This window comes from Tenebrio molitor, chromosome 5 (genome assembly GCF_963966145.1).
Source record: "Tenebrio molitor chromosome 5, icTenMoli1.1, whole genome shotgun sequence".
NCBI classification, from domain to species: domain Eukaryota; kingdom Metazoa; phylum Arthropoda; class Insecta; order Coleoptera; family Tenebrionidae; genus Tenebrio; species Tenebrio molitor.
In genome coordinates, this window is record NC_091050.1 from 14301327 (window position 1) to 14321004 (window position 19678).

Genomic DNA, 19678 nt, shown 5'->3' on the forward strand with positions numbered 1-19678 from the left:
GGCCTTTATTTAAGACGATCCTCCGGATCCTCCTCCTCCGGTGATCACTCCCATTCTATGAAATTCCACACGGCAAAAAACTTTCAGAACTTCTCGATCTCTGAAGCGAAACCAATTAACCGCCGGCCGTGTCCGCCCCGTAATTTGTCCGTTCCGGGAATGGGGTCAAGGTGGGGGATGAAATCTGATCTTCCGTTTCCGGTTGCGAGCCGCCGGCCGGCCGCAAGGGGCCCGCTCCCGATCTCGTCAAAGACAACGATAACGAATTCATGCGCTCCGGTCTGCGTAAACGAGCACGGGGATGGTTGAAATTTTCAACACCGCCGACCGACTCCTCCGGAGACGCCTGCCTCCTGATTAACCCCAAAAGTTTCCCGCACAATTTTGGAAAACCACGGCCGACGAAAAATCCAATCGCGTCTTAACAACCGCGTGGGAACCGTCACTTCGAATTGTCGATGGGAGACGCCATCTGGCATTAAAGGCTTCCCTCTGTACAAATACGCTTTCTTACCAAAATAAACATGGCGGAATTGAAGTAATGATGAAAATAATCGTCCGACAACACTCGAATTAATTGGAAAGCGCTTCAACGTCAACTCTGCTTCAAGACATATTTTTCACAATAGATTAGGGTGAACATACGCGAATTCGTATCTGACGCTCCTCCCTTTGCGAGATCTTCATCGGCGAGCGAAAGACGACGGGACTAGGGTTCACGTCCGATGCGGCAATTTTATTTTGCGTTTGCAGTCTACGAACGTCTGAATCCCTTAGTTTATTGTCGTGTATTTTTTTTTCGCTTCGTGCACGAGCCTCGTGGCCCGGTTCCGCACCACGAAAGTAGGTCAGAAAGCGGAAGAAGAGGCCGAGATCAGGCGTCGCGACGCTGGCCGACTTCATCGACGGTGGAGGGCGTAAACACGACGCTTAATGTATGCACTGTTCCTGTTTACTTTACCGTTGTTAGGGATAATGACGAGGCCTAGTGCAAATTTGTCCACCCCGAACCCAAACACACGACAAATGATGTCATTTTAACATATCTGTAAAATTACCAGCCCCTAATAACAGGTAAAATTGCCTATTCGTGTGAAAAATGGAGTGGGCGTGCAATGGAAATATGTAGAAAACAATGTACTTACGTGAAATTGAAAGTGTGTATGATTTTACCGTGTGTAAAATTAACATTATGTAAGTGCGTGTAAAATTACGCGTGTGTAATGCTAACGTGTATAAAACTACCTACGTATGTGTGTAATGCAAACGTTTGTAACATCATGTGCACGCAATGCAAACACGTGTAAACCCATGTACGTGTAATTTTAACGTGTGTAAAACTACGCATGCGTATTTCTAACACGTGTAAAATTACGTATGTGTAATTTTGAAGTGTGTAAAATTACGTATGTGTAAAATTAATTGGATGCAATTTTAACATGTGAAAATGATGTATGTGTAACTTAACGAATGTAAAATGAAATGTACGTAGTTTTAAATGTGCGTAATTTTAACGTGTGTAAAACTACGTACGTGTAATTTTAACTAAGCGTGTGTATTTCGTATCTGATGTAAATTTGTGTCGTTGCGATGGGGGTATTAGAGGAAAATTCGCCTTAAAGCGGGCCTAATCAGATTGGGAGAACGCGGCGTTCCGTGAAAATGTAAATTTACAGAAACAATTCGTGACTTCCCCGGTGGGAAAACGAATGAAAATTTATGAAATAGCCGGGACTGTAAAAACGTGTACGTCGCAGTCGGCGGTCGATGGAGAAACTACCGTCGAACTATTTCCTGCGTGGAAGGGTACAAATCGGCTGGTGACATTTTACAAATGTGACAACGTCACACCACTTAACGATCCCGTTCGTTTTAATTATCGATCGGTTCGACTAATTGAAATCAATTAGGGCGAGTAACTCGTTCGATTTTCTAATCAGCCGCAATTTACAACTTGTCAGATATGTTTGGAATCGTGGCCCAGCGAGTGCCGTAAAAACGTCCAATTTACGTGAAAGCAAAACGCCTCTAATTACACAACATTTACATCCATCCGAACAATAACGGGGCGAAAGTTGACGCAATTAATGGTTCACACTCGTCGACAATGTCTCGCGCAATTAGCAGCACGACGAGTGGCGTGCGACAAAACGCCATTTACCCCAGACTCACGTACCTGTTCCATGGGCAGCAATTCCTGCTGGAGGGTCTCCAGTTGCGTGCTCAACTCCACTTCTTTCTGGATCTGGTGCTCTTTAACGTGCAAAGACTCGTAAAGCTGACTGACTAGCGTTTTCACGTCGCTTAATCTGCAAGGAAATTCACGATGACGAGGGGCGGCGAAAAAATTTATTCGTCCCCCGACGGGGACGGTCGATCCTCGCTCCCCTCGACCGTCACGCCGACCTCACCTTTGCACTTCTTCGATGCTCAGCCGCTCCTGCTTGGGCGAATCGACGTTGTACGAGTTGTCGTTGATTAGGAGCTTGAAGTTCTCCTGCAGGAGGGTCTCGACGGTGGTGGACGACGCTATCCGGGTACCGTCCGTCGCCTTGCACACCACCCTGTCGATGCCCTTGTCCTCCTTCTTCAGCATCTCGATGAAGTCGCCGACCGTGTTCGAGATCGGCTTCAGCGTGAACCTACATTTTTCTCTCCTGCTGGGAAGCGGCACGGTGATCTGGGGCAGGCCTCGCTGGTACTCTATCGTCACGTCTGAAACAACAACAAAATTAATAACTGCTTCTAATCTACCACGCACGGCATTCAGGCCGGATTAATCTGTCATTACAGATACAACCATCAAGTAATGATCAAAACAAAATATCTGAAGGTCCATCCATCCATCATTTATTATTACTATTATTAATGAATGGCAAACAAGTATTTTTTGCGACTTGATCCAACAGGGGTTGGGCCTCGGGATTCCCCCTCTCCTGCGGTCTCACTTTCGATAATTAAACCACCGTGACGTCACAGACAAGACCGATTGAAGTTTAATTTCCGAGTCGGAGCTTACGTGTGTAAGCTCATTAGTACGTAGTTCGGATCAGGATTTTGTGAAAAGTTCCAATCGGATTTGCCGCTTGGAGATGCTTCGACTGTTGTTTCGGGAGAAATTTGTAGCGTTCCACATGTGGAATTGTTAAACCAGCACCGGTCTAATTATGACCATAGAGGCTCGATAAGATCAGAGAAATTAGATTGTAAAATTGAAAATTAGTCATCGACAGCTTTTATCCCTGGACTCCACCACATTCATTGCTTCCTTTGGATAATTGAAGTAGTTGTTGCGAAGCAAAATATCATTAAAGTTGCGGAACTAGTTCACGACTCTCGTGAAATAATGTTTTCATAATTTGTGGAGAACTTGCAAAATCATCATTCCACCAGCTCGACCCCGTCGAGACTTGACTCTTGTTCAACCGTTGCGCGCACGACTGAAAAACGTCAGCGATAAAATTACTCAAAAATGACTAGGAACATGTTGAATTTTATTGGAGCTCGGTAGGCAGAAACCCCTTCCACTGGATGTTTTGATTTACGACCGTCCTGCCCGCCTCCACCCCCGCACCATCAATAAATCCTTAAAAAATGTCAACCACCGAACGAATTATTCCGCTTCGTGTTTTATTCAACACTTTTTAATAAAATCGTCACGGTCTAAAAAAATCAATTAGTCCAAAATCGAGAGGGTCCTTCGAGGGGAAGAGCCTAGGACAGCTTCGAGGACTCAATCAAAGTTCGCTTCGTTTCCGGCGCAATTAATGCGCTCACAGTTACTCAATTAGCGCAGTACCGTACCGGGATAAAAGTCCCCCCTCGATTCAGACATCAAAGTGTATGACACTTCAATTAGGAACTTAATTCGAATCCGAGTGAAGGTATTATCGAGCGTCGTCGTTAGAACGACAACTAGACTGTGACCGTCGAGCAAGTGTGTCGAATCTGGACTAATCGCGTGCTCGCCAATATTAGTCTGATACATAATGAATCGGTCGTGCCGCATCACATTCACACCAAGACTTGGCGGCACAACCGCACCGCCAGCAGGAGGAGAGATAAAACCCCGGAATAAAACTCCACCGGAACTTTACGAGACATTAACAGGACCGGACCGGCGTCGTAAAACCCCAGCACCATCTGCATAATCCGACTCGGCGACAACACCTGATGATGTTTCGTGGACGCGGCCTCAGCTTCGAAAATGGCGACGAACAAATGTAGTTTGTGTAGGAAATTGAAAATTCAGAGAAATATGGGGAGCGCAGAAAATTTACGACCCGTCGGATTTCCACCAACAACGCAAGATAAACGTGGTTTACAACGCGAACCATCAATTAAACGTCGATTGAAAGGCGGCGGGAAAATTTTCTGCCGGTGGAAATTAACGTCGACGTGTTTATTAAATTTCCCAGGCCGGGAGGGTAAGAAAACGCGTAGAAAAATTCGCCCTCCGGACGCGTCAAATAATTGTCGGCACAGGTGGCATGATTCAATAAACCCGATGAAACATTGATGGTGGCGTGACCCATGGCGAGCCTCAAAGGGTAGCTTCCGCCACCCCCAACAACTCCTAAATCCCATCGTAAATTATTCAAAGACCGATTGAGATTCGTACAATAATCACGTCCACCCGATCCGGGATAGCCCGCGAAGAAACCTCCTCCTTCTACCGGACCTGTGAACCACCCCGATCCGTTACGATCAATTTGCACCCTCCACATCCTCGCACATGATCCATCCCCGGTCCGACCGGAGCACTTAGATCGCCCCCATAATCTTCATAATTGTTGAGCAGCTAAAAGCTCCCCTTAAGCCGGCGAGATAATAGATGGCACTTTTAAAAAACGATGCACCAGAGCTTATGTAAATGTCTCCCTATCTGGGACGGGCAAAAGAAAAGGGAAATTAGCAACGAGGAGCAGGGGGGGGGGAGGAAGTTCCGATCCAATTTCGGCCGGTCTAATGGAAACAAAAAAAAAATTCTACATCCTCTCAGGTTCGTTAAAACACGGAAAAGTATCTTGAATAAAAAATGAACGCTCAAACAAACGAACGGCAAAAAGTTGTAGGTTTTGACAGGACGTTGCGCGCCCCTTCACGGCGCAAACTTGACAGTGGGAGGAAGAGTGACGTGACGATTGATAACCTCAATTTGTAGGTTATTTAGCGTGCAGGGGTGATGGAGTATTCACCCCTCGCCCTAGACAAATGAAAGGTCTTTAGTTAGAAAGTTGTGACCAGACAGCTCGTTTTTAGTTGGATTTTTATGATACGCCACCCCTACGAGTTTAATAAAAATAAATTTGAGAAGATGTGAAATTGGCGCAGTGAAAAAAATTAAACACGCCACCCCTGTCATCCCCAATTCCACACAATTTGTGTCAAACTGTTCATAAACACTAATTGGGCGGATTTACTCCGAATTTGCGATTTCGGAAGTTGCATTTAATTAAATTTTGCAAGTTTGGAGCTGGCGGTAATTAAGCAAAAAGTCGGCTCTCTCATCTCGCTTTGACGTCACAAAAGCGCCCAACAAAGAATAAATAAATAAGTCGTTAATCAGCTTGAGGAACAAACGGGAGTTGGTTCGTTGGGGTCCTGATCCTCGCCTGGTCCTGTTGGATGCCGTGCCGCAACGGTCTCTCCCACTTCTGATGACTCATTAATTAAGAGTTAGAAACCGTTACCGTCTGCAACTTCCAATTGTTAAACACATCTCTAATTAAGAAAAAACACACATCCACACACAGAGATACAACAAACAGGGACGACGTCTCTCTCTCTCTTTCTCGCCGTTACTCCATATACTCCCCGGAGCAGAAAGCGCACCAAGAAAACGTTATAAGATTTAATTAATACGTCCATTGTGAGGCGAAGAGAGTGTGCCATACGTACACGCCGGTTATTGCGGAGCGTACGCCCGCACGAGTGACAGTGCCTCCGAAGAAAGACTTTCTCCGGGTGTGACGGCAACCGTGCCCTTCGCGTGTGTCAAGATAGGTGCGGGACAGAGCAGCTGCAACGATGGCCAGGACGACTTCCTGCACAGGGCCCAGGAGGCGCTCTGGATGGCCGACGAGGGCCCGTCCAAGGGCCAGAATCAAAGAAAAATGAGGTGAGTCGAATTCGAGAGCGACCGTTACAAATCGACACGACCGCCGCGGATCTGCCGCAGTTACAGTTGCTATTGTCCGCGGATGATCCGAGCAAGGAGTTTTCCGACACATTCGAATAATGAAATTCTAAATTAAGTTTGCTTTCTGTGACGGCTCCGAGAGCCGGCATCACAACGAAACTATGAAGAGATTTATTGAAGTTCGGGGCTGCGGAGGAATTCGCACAGACTCGCGGAAAAATTGCACGGTCGGAGAAAAGTCGAGATTTTCCTCGAGGCACTTCTTCGATTTGCCGAAAGATCGTCCATTGTCGCCGGTTAAATCGAGCTCGACGCGTCCTTGAACGTTGCCGCGCTGAAAACTCCAGGAAAACTCAAAGGACGAAGATAAAAACGGGAAACAGAAGGGTTCCATTCAAAGAGGATCAGTCTATAAACCTGCAAAGATCTGGACTCGGCGTGCTTTTTACGGCGGAGAGATTAAACTCGACTAAAATCTCCTTGTTAAAAAACGGATCCTGAAAGGACGACCTTGTCACCGGCAAATTCAAATGTCATTCCGACGCGTTCTTTCATCTCCTCTCGATCCGTTATGCGTTTTCGAAAAAACAGTTACGCCGAGATTAGACGATTTACTCGACAATGCAGAAAATAATTTCAAACATTAGCAAGTCAATGGATCTTGAAGAATATAAATAACAACAACGATACATTTCGGATGCGCATTTTTTAATGTCTTTCACTTGACCGACATTTCAGTCGCAAAACTCTTCTAGTCAAGAGGAAAATTTATTCCAAGGTCGGATTGTCCCAACAATGGACACATTTGACAATGAAATTTTAATGGGCCATTGTGGTTGCCGTAAGAGCAGAACTTTCAGTTCTTGCGCCCGACAAAAGATGAAATAGTTCGCAAAGGAGATTAGGATCGCCTAATCCGAGGCTCTGGCCGTGGAAATTCTGCCAGAATAAATTTTTCAGCGATTAATTAGGCGGGGAGAGGGGTAAAAAGAAACGCGAGCAACAGGACGATGCATTTTATTTATTTTTCGTATTCGTGGAAAAAGATAGAAAAAATTGCACGGTTGTCCGAACAGTTTTTCTTAATCTGTAAACAATTACTCGTCCTACGAGGGTCACTTGAAAAGTTCCCGACCAGATGACAAGCTGTATTTTTCTTTTTCAAATTGTTTTCGCCGTTTACTGAAGCGTTGAGCTCATTGGAAATTTTTAAAATTCGAATGTAGAGGGAGGCCGAATGGAGCTAAATCGGGCAAGTAACGTGGATATCGTACTTCAATTCCGCGATTTTTGCCGTAAGAAAATCACTTCTATGGGTCATCCTGCATTATCCTGATGCACTGCGATTTTCTTTTTTTTTTTTGTTAAAAAGGTATTCTATAGTAAGCTCGATGATTCAACGGAGTGATAAACTGGCGTAATCTTCATGTGATTTTCAGGGGATGGTTTCCTATTGGTTACACGGCGCGCGTTAAGAAGTATGGTGCCGCTTAATGCACGCAACCGAAATTACTATCCATTCTTAAAGTAGTAAGATTTAAATTTCCCGCACAAATTTGGCGAGGCAGTGTAAATCAGGCTTTTCGTGACGTCGCTACGAACTATATCACGTTAACGCCTCGTGACTACGACTACTCCACTGGTTCGCCGCGCCAGCTATAGTCTAAAATGGGATATGTATTGGGGAACTTTTTAGATAAAGATACTGTCCTTAGACGAAACTATTAGAAAAGAAATGATTTTCTGAAATTTTCAAGACTCCTTAAACACAATTTTCATTTCGCCGATTTCTCGTAACAAAAATGTCTTCCTATTTTTTTTTAAATACACTGACATGACTTTCTCAAAAAAATGTGTACACAAAAAACCCTCGTAGCTTTGGTTCCTTTGGATCGTATCTCTTGACGTTGAAAGCAGAAACCTGGCATCAAAATTGTTTTAACTAAGGCAATTAAAAGCATCTTCTTTATTAGTTAAAATTTTATTACTCCGAATTAGTCGGGTAATATAATACGTGAATGCGAAACGTTATACCTCGCTCTTCGTTATATTAATTTTTCTAATTAACCAACTTTACCTAATGAAATCCTTCACATTTCCATTTATGACGTTGAATAGAAAACTGTTCAATTAAATAAAAGCACTCCTTATTTTCTTTGACCGAATAATTGTGGCATCTACTCATTTCTGTTATTTTTTAATTTCTCATCACCCTCCTCCTTAGACTCCACTTGAGCACCCACTCTTGGAAGCATCTCTAAACTGCCACAGGTCTGCGGTCGCTTGTCAATTCCTGCAAATTCGCACGTTCCCTTTCATGCACTTCCTCCACATCGAAAGACACCGCGCAACACCGACTCCGGCACGTCTTCTTGCGGCTTCCGCATCATCCGAACTTTCCCATTAACCGCACCGCGTAAATCTCTCGTTTCGTAAAACCTCTCGCCATCGCAAATATTTACCAGGTGTCGGCTTGATCTCTGTTATGTTTACATAACCGCACTTAATTATTTACCTCGCCGAATCCGACCCTATCCGTGACATCGTTATTTGACAGTCGACTAATCAAGTTAGCACCAGCAGGAACAACACAGCAGGAATTGGGGCGACGATTTCGCGCGTCTTTATAATTACACGTGCGGGGTGTCGATAAATCTGCGACGCACCCCCGAATCTTGTGCACCCCTTCGGTGATTTATCGTCCCGCGGTCCAACACGATCACACGTGAATGATTTATGTGTTCGAGGTGGGTTCACCTCCGGAATTCCACGGAAACGGCGCAGGAATTATGTAATGATGTACGGTACTGTTGAAAGCTTTCCGGGTGTTTTCCGGAAAATTAGGCCCGCGAGTCCGGACCGAAACTTTCGAATTGAGTCGACTCGATTGCCCAACTTTCGGCGACTTTTTCCACGTTTTAATTAATTATTAACTGGGAGGGGAGAATTTCATCCGACAGCTGGAATAAACGAAAATCGATGACCCACCGTACGTACGGCTGCTGATAGATTTTCATTTTATTTTATTGGCGGCTTGTCGATGCCGACCCTTCGGGGCGATTCTTGACCCGGCAGACCCACAAACGAACAAAGGCTCTAAAAGTAGACTGTTTAAGTATGTTTCGCATCAAACACCTCTTTGTCGACCTTAAAAACGTTTCAAAAATTGCGCAGAGGTGAAGAATTATAGAAAAATAAAAATGTGACGACGACCACGACGAATTTCGTTTACCTGTATATTGTAAAACACGTGAATACAATTACGAATAATTTGTCGTCAAAATACAAAATTTAACAAGATGACCTCTACAATTACGGGGGACTAGGAAATTAACTTCGGTTGAATAACAGTCAATTTGTAGAAGATTACCGAGAATTATAGAATTAAATTGCAGTAACCAGATTACATAATGATAACAATATAAATGTGGAAGGTAATGCTGTTGTAGTCAAAGAATGGTCAAAGAATGACTTGAATCTAAATTTTAGACAGAATAAATTAATTTTAAAAACAATTCTTCAGTTTAACCTTTAACAGTAAGAAGTCAATGACTAAGTATTTGTATGACAAGGGAGAAAATGTTTCATTTCTTCCCGGATTAATCATAAAGAAGTGCACCTTTTCGTTCCGAGCGTAAGAGCAGCGAGGGCAATTATTACACGAGGGATGAAAAGGCACTTTATTTCCGTGGTATTATACTATTTTTAAAAGAAATTTGTGCAAAAAGACACAGCAAAACAGAGGACACTCGATTTTTTTCTTGACCATAACACAAGTCAACGATATATCGGGTGTTCATTTAAAGTTATCTTCAAAGTTGGCGTTGAAGAGGCGATTGTGAACGCACCACTCAGTCAGCAGATTAAAAACACAAACGCAAAAAGTTAGATTTAAACAGGTGAACCGTGGTGCGTTCACAATCGACTCTTCAACGCCTGCTTTGTGGATAAATTTAAATGAACATGCGCTATAACTCATGACATTATTCAATATAAATGAGTTCAATGATTGCAACATAAGTGTAAATATTAATATGAAGTAAGCATATTATTATTCACTTTTGTTCTTTTCAACGTTTTGTATATTGTGTTTTTCAAGGGTACTTTTAATTTTCTTTGTTCAATGTAACAATTAAAAAATTAACTAGCTGACTGTGCTTTCTCACAAGGGATTAACAGTGCTACTCTTTGTTACTCTTCTACAAAGATAGTCCAAAAACAATTTTTTTACCATACTTTCGACCCCAAAACGAAGGTAGGTACTAGAAAAAAATTTGAAAGACAGTTTTTTACTGCTCAAGAATTCAGGCAGTCTTTTCAAATTTATTTTTGATCGTCTCCAATTTTTACTAAACCTGTGAACAGTTTCAGAAATTACGAGTTTCATCGAGATAATCCCACTGCCACTGCCAAATTCCCAGACTGTCAGTTTCCGTTTTATTAAAATAAATCCCCTTCGCAGTTTTTCTTTTTACGTTTTATTTGCGGATTTATTGAATACACTTCAACAGATCCTCCCAATAAACACATTTTATTTTTGGACACTAAACAAAGTCGTATTTTTGCATCAGGTAAACAATAAAATCGAGAAGGTTCTCTTTGTTGGTCGTTTGCGTATCGTAAACGTTACAAAACCTGCTATTCCATTCACGCACCACATTTCTTATTGTGTCGTTAAAGCAATTTATAGTCATTACGGACATTAGCCAAGTTGATAAAGCCTCAACGCATTAATTTAAAAAAAAAAAAAAAAACACAATACTCGTATCCGAATCCAATCGCGCAAATTTTAATTTGCTCGTGTTCATCGACTGCTTGTTACATAAACACCACGAAACAATCCAACTGTTGACAAAGCGTTATTACTCATCAATTTCCAAACAAAAAATTGAATTTTTAAAAATCTTGTCAGCATCCAGATGACTCGTTCCACGCTCTGCCAACAAAACTAGCGCTTCGTGAATTTTGCACGGAGGCAAAATTCACGTTTTCACCAATGCAACATGCCCCACTACTAATTTGGTTGGAGCTAATGATTATTCGTCGCACGTCTACAAATCCGATTAATAATTTAGAAATTACTATAACAGTCCGTGCCCCAGTAAATCGCGTACAAGAACGTTAGTCGCGATTAAATATTCAAAAATGCTGCGACGAGGTAAAACACCCGAATTTAACCAGCACTTGATTGCGTTATTTCCGCACTCACATCAGGGGCCCATTACCGTATCAGTACAAGTAAAATAAATGGTTGTCCGTAAAGAGGTAAACAACAAGCAAAAAGCGTTGTAAAAAGCGACAATAGAGTGTGTCGTTATGTAAGAGTCTCAAATCGAACGTCTAATGAGTTGTACGTAACGACGGTCGAAGGGTATTATGAAGGTGAATAATACATTTAATATAATAACCGCTTGGTTATTCAAATCGTGGGAGTGGCCATCCACGAACCGGAAAATAACAACAGCCGAATTTTCCTAGTGGTACAAGAGCCGGGGGAAAACTGGAGCAGAAGAGTGTTGCGGTCGCGTGCCACAATTACACCTCTTTTCCCGTTTTCTAATTAGCTTAATGGGAAAAATTGCGTGTTTGTAATGGTGGCGGTCAGCCACCTGTATCGACTCGCGTTCCATCTCTTCGTGGATTTTTTTCCCGTCCAAGGAGTAGATATGAAAAGTCGTGATCCGTGAAAGGATGCTCGTGCTTTTTCGCACAACCTTGTGCGTACCAGCACTCGTAAGATCATCGCTGCAAGGACGAGCGACGTGTTCGCCTCCAGTCCGCGTCCGAATCCCGATACAGGTGAGTGTGTCCCTTGCGTAATCCCGAAGAACGCTTCCCCGGATTCTCCGCTCCGGTCGATTGACCGATTGGTGATCGCTTTCGTTGGCGAGTGCGGTGCACACTCGGCTGGCCGCGTTGCACAATTGCATCCTCGCCGTCGCTCGCTCCATTTCCACTAATTGCGAAATTTGAATGACAATCGGACGGCGCGGATATCCTGCGATGCTGGAGTACGTTGCGTAGATCCGAGGGTTGCCTCAGACTCGCGGGCTAATTACGCGGAAATGTCCAGCAATTATTGCTAATAATGGTGATCGAATCGATTACGTCTTGGATGGTTTGCCATTAGACACGAGAAGTGGCTTGACCCCAGAGTAATTGCGAAGAAAATTTGGCCTGAATTTTCGAAATTGTTTAATTGCGAACGCGCCGACCGCGTAAACGATTGAAAAATACAAAATGTGACCCAGTTTTGAAATTCGAGACGGTTTACGGGTGGAAACGTGGGGACTAAGTTTAGCGAATTGGCACCGAAGGCTCCCCAGGGGATGATCTGTCGTTTTGTCGTGGCAACCTCAGCGAGAAATATTCTTCCTGTGACGACGTCACTAAGGGAAACCGGACACAATAGCGGGGCCCCGAAGCATCCCTTACGACGATAACACAGTATTGAATGCCGACAGGCTCCGTCAGAGAGAACCACTGCGCCAAATCCAAGACTACAAGAGATCCAACACTTTACAATAGCGGAAAGCAGGTTTATTATCGCGACAAGAGACGCAGTTATTCTTTAGATTCTTCCGAAGAGAAATTGAAAGACAACGACAAGATCAGTTTGGAAAATTTTGAAACTGACACCAATCTAGACGAGATCAAGTTAAATTACGAAAATATCACCAAAGTAGTAGAAGTCGAAGAAGAAAAAATAGAACGTGTGGTAGAACCTGATCAGATTGAACCAGTTCTAGAAGTGGTAGAAGAAGAGGAAGCAGAAGAAATCAAAACAAACATCGAAGTGGTACCAGAAGTAGAGAACGAAGAATACAAAACGGTGGTCACCGTATATCCAGATTTGGGGAAGGAAACGAAGCTCAGTCACAACTACTTCCGGGAGTTTCTCGAGAAGCAAAAGGGTTCGAAGAAGCAAGGTTGTCGACGTTCAGACTAAAATCGAAGATGTGAAGAAGAAATTCGAACCTGAAGAGAAAGAACCCGAAAAATCGAACAAAGTACAAATAGCTAAAGCAACTTTTCGAGAAAGAAAAATATCCACCTTTATTCAAAGAAACGTGCGATCAATGTGAGAGCTCTAGAAATAATAATCAGTTTGAAAGCTTGAACCTGATCATCGTCGATATCATAACGAAAGAAAAAGTAAACACAAACTGGCTCCCAAATCGATAAGTACACGTAAACGTATTGAGAATTCGACCACGTCAGGTATAGAGTCGTCAGATCGTATTTCTTTCAGAAGCAGATTTTTGCCAGTTGCGAAAAAGGGGGTCCATTCGACGGATTGACGCGATATTTGCAAAACTGCAGCTTCCAGGAGTAGCTCCTCGACAACAATATCGTCATCGTCGAATCACTCCGAACTTCAATCTAGATAAGTCCGTGTCGAAGGACGAAAACACCACCAGAATGGTATTAAGTAGAAAGAGAAAAATCTCTGCAGCCGACTAAACTAACTCATAAAGCAGTGGAAGATGATGCAATTAAAACAAAATCAATTTAAGAAAAAACGTCTGACTGGTAGAAGAACGAACAACATGAAACAACCCTCGCCGATTTAAAATTCAAGAAAATTTCGGATACAAACTCTGGGCATCTTAATTTATAAAATAATCAGCTCGCATCCACTCAATGCCGAATGTCGTAATTGAGTTCAAAAAAGATTCGTGTCAAGTTCTCCACTCAACCGTACCCGAAGTAGAAAAACCTCGCCGGACACGGCTCCTGAAACGCGAACTCTCCTGTAAAAGCGCAAAAACCGAACGACATCCACTCATCCGATCGCAGCCTCGATCCGACAATGCAAAACAAACAGTGTTATCTCTCTTCAAGTTATATTTTCCACTTAAGCACACATTTGCTGGGGGACTACGAGATAACAACTCACGCGGCTTGTGGGCTTCACTTTGCAACAAGCGCACACTCCATCCTAAACACACAACCCACCCCCGAAAAAACCCACCCTTCTGGACACCGATCGCCCGACTCGTCTGATTGATCTCGCGAAAAAAAACCTTCGCCGCAACGATTCTCCGCGGATTACGTAAGACGCGATTTTTACTGACGCACTCTTAAAACAACAATAAACGTCTTGTTTATTTGTTTGTTGAGGTAAAGTGGGTCGTTACGTGACTCAGTAGGAAAAGGCGACAAATGGGCCGTGCAGACTGACAGTTCGAGGCCTATTGTTCACCCTTGCGCCGCACCGGAAAGCGGTTTCGAGTCGAGCGGGTTCGCTTTTTAATGCATAATTCGTATTTCGATGTAATCGCGCTCGTTCCACGGTACTCATTTCCATAGGTACAAGGTTGGTACTGTCAAGCCGGGGGACGCGTTCAGTGGAGTACCGACTATGACACGGTACGGTGGAAGTGCTACAGTGACAGTGAAAGTTCTCTGAGGAGTTGCCCCCGTAAGTCGCCTATTTGCCGATCGATCACGTGACATCCATTTTACACAATCGCACTGTACAGATAACGAACAAAAGAGGATGAACCGCTATGAATCACCGACGCCGAACTGGAGCAGAAAGTGTGCATCCAGTGTTGGTTCGATTTATGGCGCCGTAATTTTTTTTGTCACGTGCCACTGTAATTTCACAATTTTTGCTCTATCCAGTTCAGGATCAGATCGTCGACGGAACGTGATCCGTTGATCGACGATTAATATTTAACAAATTAGCGAGACAATTTCGATTCCAATCACAAAATCCAATCCCGCAGGATGTCACCGTTGACATTATTAATTCGCGATCAATCCGTCCGATTTTAACAACTCGAACATGTGATGGTTCCAGACGACCGAAAAATTTATGGCCCATCAAAATCCTCTAATTTCGAAACTCGAGGGAAACTTAAAATTTGATTTACGACGTTTTATTAAAATAACGCGCACGTAGGGTGGAGATTTGGAGGTGGCGGCGAAATTACCCCAGTCGACGCATTTCCTCCGCGTCTTCGCGAATTGTTGAGGCTTCAAAAAAATTATTACGTCCTGTTCGCGACTCGTTCTACACCCATCGTGATTCTCCGATCTCTTCGATCTACCACAACGAAGCCATTTCTCGCTTTTGGATGGAAGCGTCGCGCCCTTCAGGCATCCCATATGATTATGATCCGGTCGATATTCAGCTACTGCGGGTTAATACCTTCACCCCGTCGTGCCGGGGTGTCGAGTCTTTATCTCTAATGCGACTTTGATGGGACAAGTGATGGGTTCAGGGTTATCTCGCTCCGGGTGATAAATTGAATTATTCCTGCAACAGCTGGTACCACCTGCACTAATAAAATAACAGCGGAGATAAGGTCGAGCTGACAAGAGTCAATTCACTCTTGTTCACCCACCTCGAACGAGGACTTCGCCCCCCATCCCGCATTCCTGCAGACTTGTCCCTTAAATTCCTGCTCGATTAACATTTCTCCGGTGCAACCCCTCGAGATCTCCGCGTGATCCTATCGAAGACAAACAGACGCAACGCAACCTTGCGATCGGACGTCAATTGCAAAAGCAAACACTTCGATTAGCTCTTTTAGCGATTCGGGCTTATTCCGTTGTGATTTCAGGCAGGAGTCCTGCATCAACAACGTGAAGCTGAATCCTCGCCGCAGCAGCGTCCGCCCCTCGATCGACAACGCCACTTACACGAAGCGACCCCGCGACAAGCTCCAAAGGGGCAGTCTCGAGAACGTCTCCACCGACCCCTGGGGAGACCCCCAGCAGTCCAGCTTGAGACGGTGCCGCAGCCTGGCCATCACCCGTGACGACGTCTTCACCAATTTGGACGTGCACGCCAACAAACCGAGACGTTCCCAACTCATCCCCCGGGCCAAGCTGATCGAACGTTCGAAGGAGCCCAGGTGAGAATCGAATCTCTGGCGTTCCGGGCCGATCGTAAAAACATCCCTTTTGCAGGTACGCCGTTGTTAGGGGCTCGAGCGTGGAAAATCTCGATCGGCCGCCGCGATTGAGCTTAACTCCGCCGGATTACTCGCCCCCGAGGCCGACTGCCCACGCCGAAGCTGTCTATTCGTCAATAACTAACTTGGCCAGTCCCAAATTCGTTATTGGCACGGAACAGGACAGCTTAGACTCCAACTATCACAATAAAACGTCGATAAATACTGCGTACAGGGTGTCCTACGAGGACATCCCAGGATTGAGTCTTCCGAATTACTACCCCGATTCCAAATACGACACCGACAACACCGACGCTATTTCCCTAGCGGATGATCTGTCGTCTTGTGGGGACAACTTCAGCAAGAAATATTCTTCTTGTGACAACATCTCCGCCGGGAAGTGGACAATAGCCGAGCCCGAGAGCATCCCTTACGACGATAACATAGTGCTGAGTACCAACAGACCTTTGTACGACTCCATCAGAGAGAACCACTACGCCAAACCAAAGACTATAAGAGGTCCGACACCTTACAACAGCGAAAAGCAAGTGTATTATCGCGACAACAGACGCAGTTATTCTTCAGATTCTTCCGAAGAGAAATTGAAAGACATCGACATCGACAACGACAAGATCAGTTTGGAATATTTCGAAACTGACACCAATCTAGACGAGATCAAGTTGAATAACGAAAATATCACCAAAATAGTAGAGGTCGAAGAAGAAAAAACAGAAAGTGTGGTGGTAGAACCTGATCAGATTGAACCAGTCCGAGAAGTGGTAAAAGAAGAGGAAGCAGAAAAAACCAAAACAAACATCGAAGTGGTACCGGAAGTAGAGAACGAAGAATACAAAACTGTGGTCGCCGTAGATCCGGATTTGGGCGAAGAAAACGAAGAAGAGAAGAACAAGCACAGTCACAACTACTTGCGGGAGTTTCTCGAGACGCAAAAGGGTTCGAAGAAGCCTCTGCAGAATTTTCTTACGAAAAAACTCACGAATTTGTCGCGGAAGGGCACGAATCTGATCGACAATCGATTTTATTCTCTTCCGGACTTGGCGGTGAGCAAGAACTTGAGGAAATGCGAGAAAATTGATCGCAAATTGCGCAAGTGTGAGAAAAGTGGGTCCAAAAAAGTGACCACCGAAGGCGGTGAGAATAGATTCATCGTCAATATCGGCAAGCATTTCGACATTACCGCCAACACCAACGTTCCTGTAGATTTCGAATTGAAGATAGCGAAAGTACCGAGGAAGAGTAAGAGTAAAAAAGTGAAGCATAGAGCTGAGGAGCAGTTTATCGAGGCCGTGAAGACACTGAAAGAGACTCTCAAGTTCGACGAGAACCACAACATCACCAAGCCAGAGATAGTCGCGGTTCAGACGAAAATGGAATGCACGAAGGAGTACCAAGACAAGTTGGGTACGATGAGGAACTATTGGGACAAGATGGTCAATGGGAAGGAGAAACTTGATGAGACGACGCCTCCCAAGTGCAAGATTGTCGACGTTCAGACCAAAATCGAAGATGTGAAGAAGAAATTCGAACCTGAAGAGAAAGAACCGGAGAAACCGAGCAAAGTACAAATAGCTAAGCAACTTTTCGAGAAGAAGTCGGTGGAGAAGGTCGAAAAACTGTCGCCTTTCATCAAGGAAACGTGCAATTACTTTGAGAACTCGAAAAGTTCGAACAATCAGTTCGAAAGTTTGAACCCGAACATCGTCGAGATCATAACGAAAGAAGAAGCAACCAGGAAGCACAAACCTGTTACCAAATCGATGAGCATAACGTATCCAGAATTCGACCACGTCAGATACAGAGTGGTCAAATCGGATCTCTTCCAGAAGAAGATATTTGCCAATTGCGAAAAAGAGAGTCAATTCGACGGGCTGATGCAATACTTGCAAGACTACAGCTTCCAGGAGTTGCTCCGCGACAACAACATCGTCATCATCGAACCGATCCGGACGAAAATCCAACACGAGAGCTCCAACAAAAACGCAAAAACGACCAAAAACGTGACCCCTCTGTTGCACAAACGCAACAAAGCTGAAGAAGAAGAGAACGGGTCGAAACGTCACTTCTTCTACCATCCGATCCGAGTGAACAAAGAAGTGAACGACGACGAGCTCCCCAACCCCGACACGGTCAAGCTGGTGAGACAGTTCTTCGAGGGTGCACTGATCAGGTCGCAGAGCTCGCACGATTTTGAGAGTGTCAACAAGTGCAGTCCCAAGAGTGATCCCGACAAGGACCGCTGCTCGGCCACCGACTCCAACTCCAACCCCTCCAACATGTCCGACTTCGGCAGCCAAGAAAACTTGTACGATTCCATAACGGAGCACTGCTGCGAACGTCAATACGTCAGCGAAGACGTCCTCGAGAAGATACGCGAGTGCGGTACCACCGTCACTTACTACGGAGGACGGGTGGTCAAGAAGCAATGCGGACAACCGGTCCTCACCAAAGCCATCATGGAAGAGATCAAGAACAACGAGCAACGAAACGGCGACTGTAATTGCAAGAAGAGCGACAAAGACGGCTACCAGGGGGTGAAGTTCAAGCTGATCAAGTCGAACAGTTGCAACAGTCGCCTCGAACTCGTCGGTACCAGCGACTTGAAGGAGGCCAAGCAGAGGTATCTGAAGAACAGGCAGGACAATCTCAAGGAAGTGAAAGAACTGGAGAACAAGCAAGTCGACAAGAACGCGATCAACGCGACGATAAAGAAGAACATGGAAGACACCCAACCGAAGATAATCGGCGAAGAGAGGAAGATGACCCAGTGGGGCGACGTGACCAAAGAGAAGACTTACAGCGGCATCAATTTCAACAACACTTCCAAACCCCCGATCACTTACAGCTATCACAACTACGACAACGTGAAGCAGAAGACGAGACACGTCGACGACATGGAATTCGAACCGTACGAAGTCGCCTGATGGGGTAACGCATCGCTCGAAACGTCCCACCCACCTTAGTCGATTGTGATTGTAAAAATTAATTGGTACTCCTGGTATAGGGTTTCAGATAGGTTATTTATGTATCGTTATTTTACAAATCCACTGCTCGAAATAAACTCTTCTTGCGACTAGCAAATTCTCAGCGCCACGCTGTACATTGCGTTCATTTTCTCCAGTCACGTACGCAGATCCTTGTCACATTCCCATTAATTAATATACTGAGACGTCACCTCCACTTGGATCGATTCCACGTCCGTGAAAAAAAAAATAGTCACTGTTGTCGGATTCTCAGAAGCGACCTCCAGTGCTGCAATCTGCTGATACATTTAAAAAATAAATGGGGTCAAAAAATGCAAAAATAAATTTGAGAAAAACATCATTTGGCACAATGCGTCGACCCAAAAATAGACGTTCGTGTTTTTTACTATTTTGTTTTAGTGCAATGACATTATGAAAAAACGTTTGTGTAGGCAACCAGTAATTCGTGCGTGTTGTATATTGCATGGATTTCGTTTGCAATTGGGAATTTCGTTCCGATCCCCATAAAAGCCTCAATAAAATATAAATGCGTCCTTTGATTTGCATAATCCGACCCTTCGACTTAATATTTTAGGTAAGAATGTGACCGCCCCCGGTGGCGCAAACACGCGTCCTATTTTTAATCA

General features: G+C 44.4%; 2 protein-coding genes across 3 annotated transcripts in view; one reads left to right on the forward strand and one right to left on the reverse strand.

The window, feature by feature from the left end:
- MCU (mitochondrial calcium uniporter) overlaps positions 1-19678 on the reverse strand; it is a 37619-nt gene that overhangs the window by 2909 nt on the left and 15032 nt on the right. For both annotated transcript variants that reach the window (XM_069047952.1, XM_069047953.1), the window contains exons 3-4: positions 2412-2715; positions 2177-2309 (exon numbers count right to left, since the gene is read on the reverse strand). In XM_069047952.1, coding sequence (XP_068904053.1) covers positions 2177-2309; positions 2412-2715 — 437 coding nt within the window. The remainder of the gene's footprint in view (positions 1-2176; positions 2310-2411; positions 2716-19678) is intronic.
- Positions 5878-19168, forward strand: jv (javelin). Its single transcript, XM_069047916.1, has 3 exons — positions 5878-6121; positions 15718-16011; positions 16067-19168. The coding sequence occupies exons 1-3, from the start codon at positions 6075-6077 to the stop codon at positions 18990-18992; spliced, it is 3267 nt and encodes a 1088-aa protein (XP_068904017.1). The 5' UTR covers positions 5878-6074; the 3' UTR covers positions 18993-19168.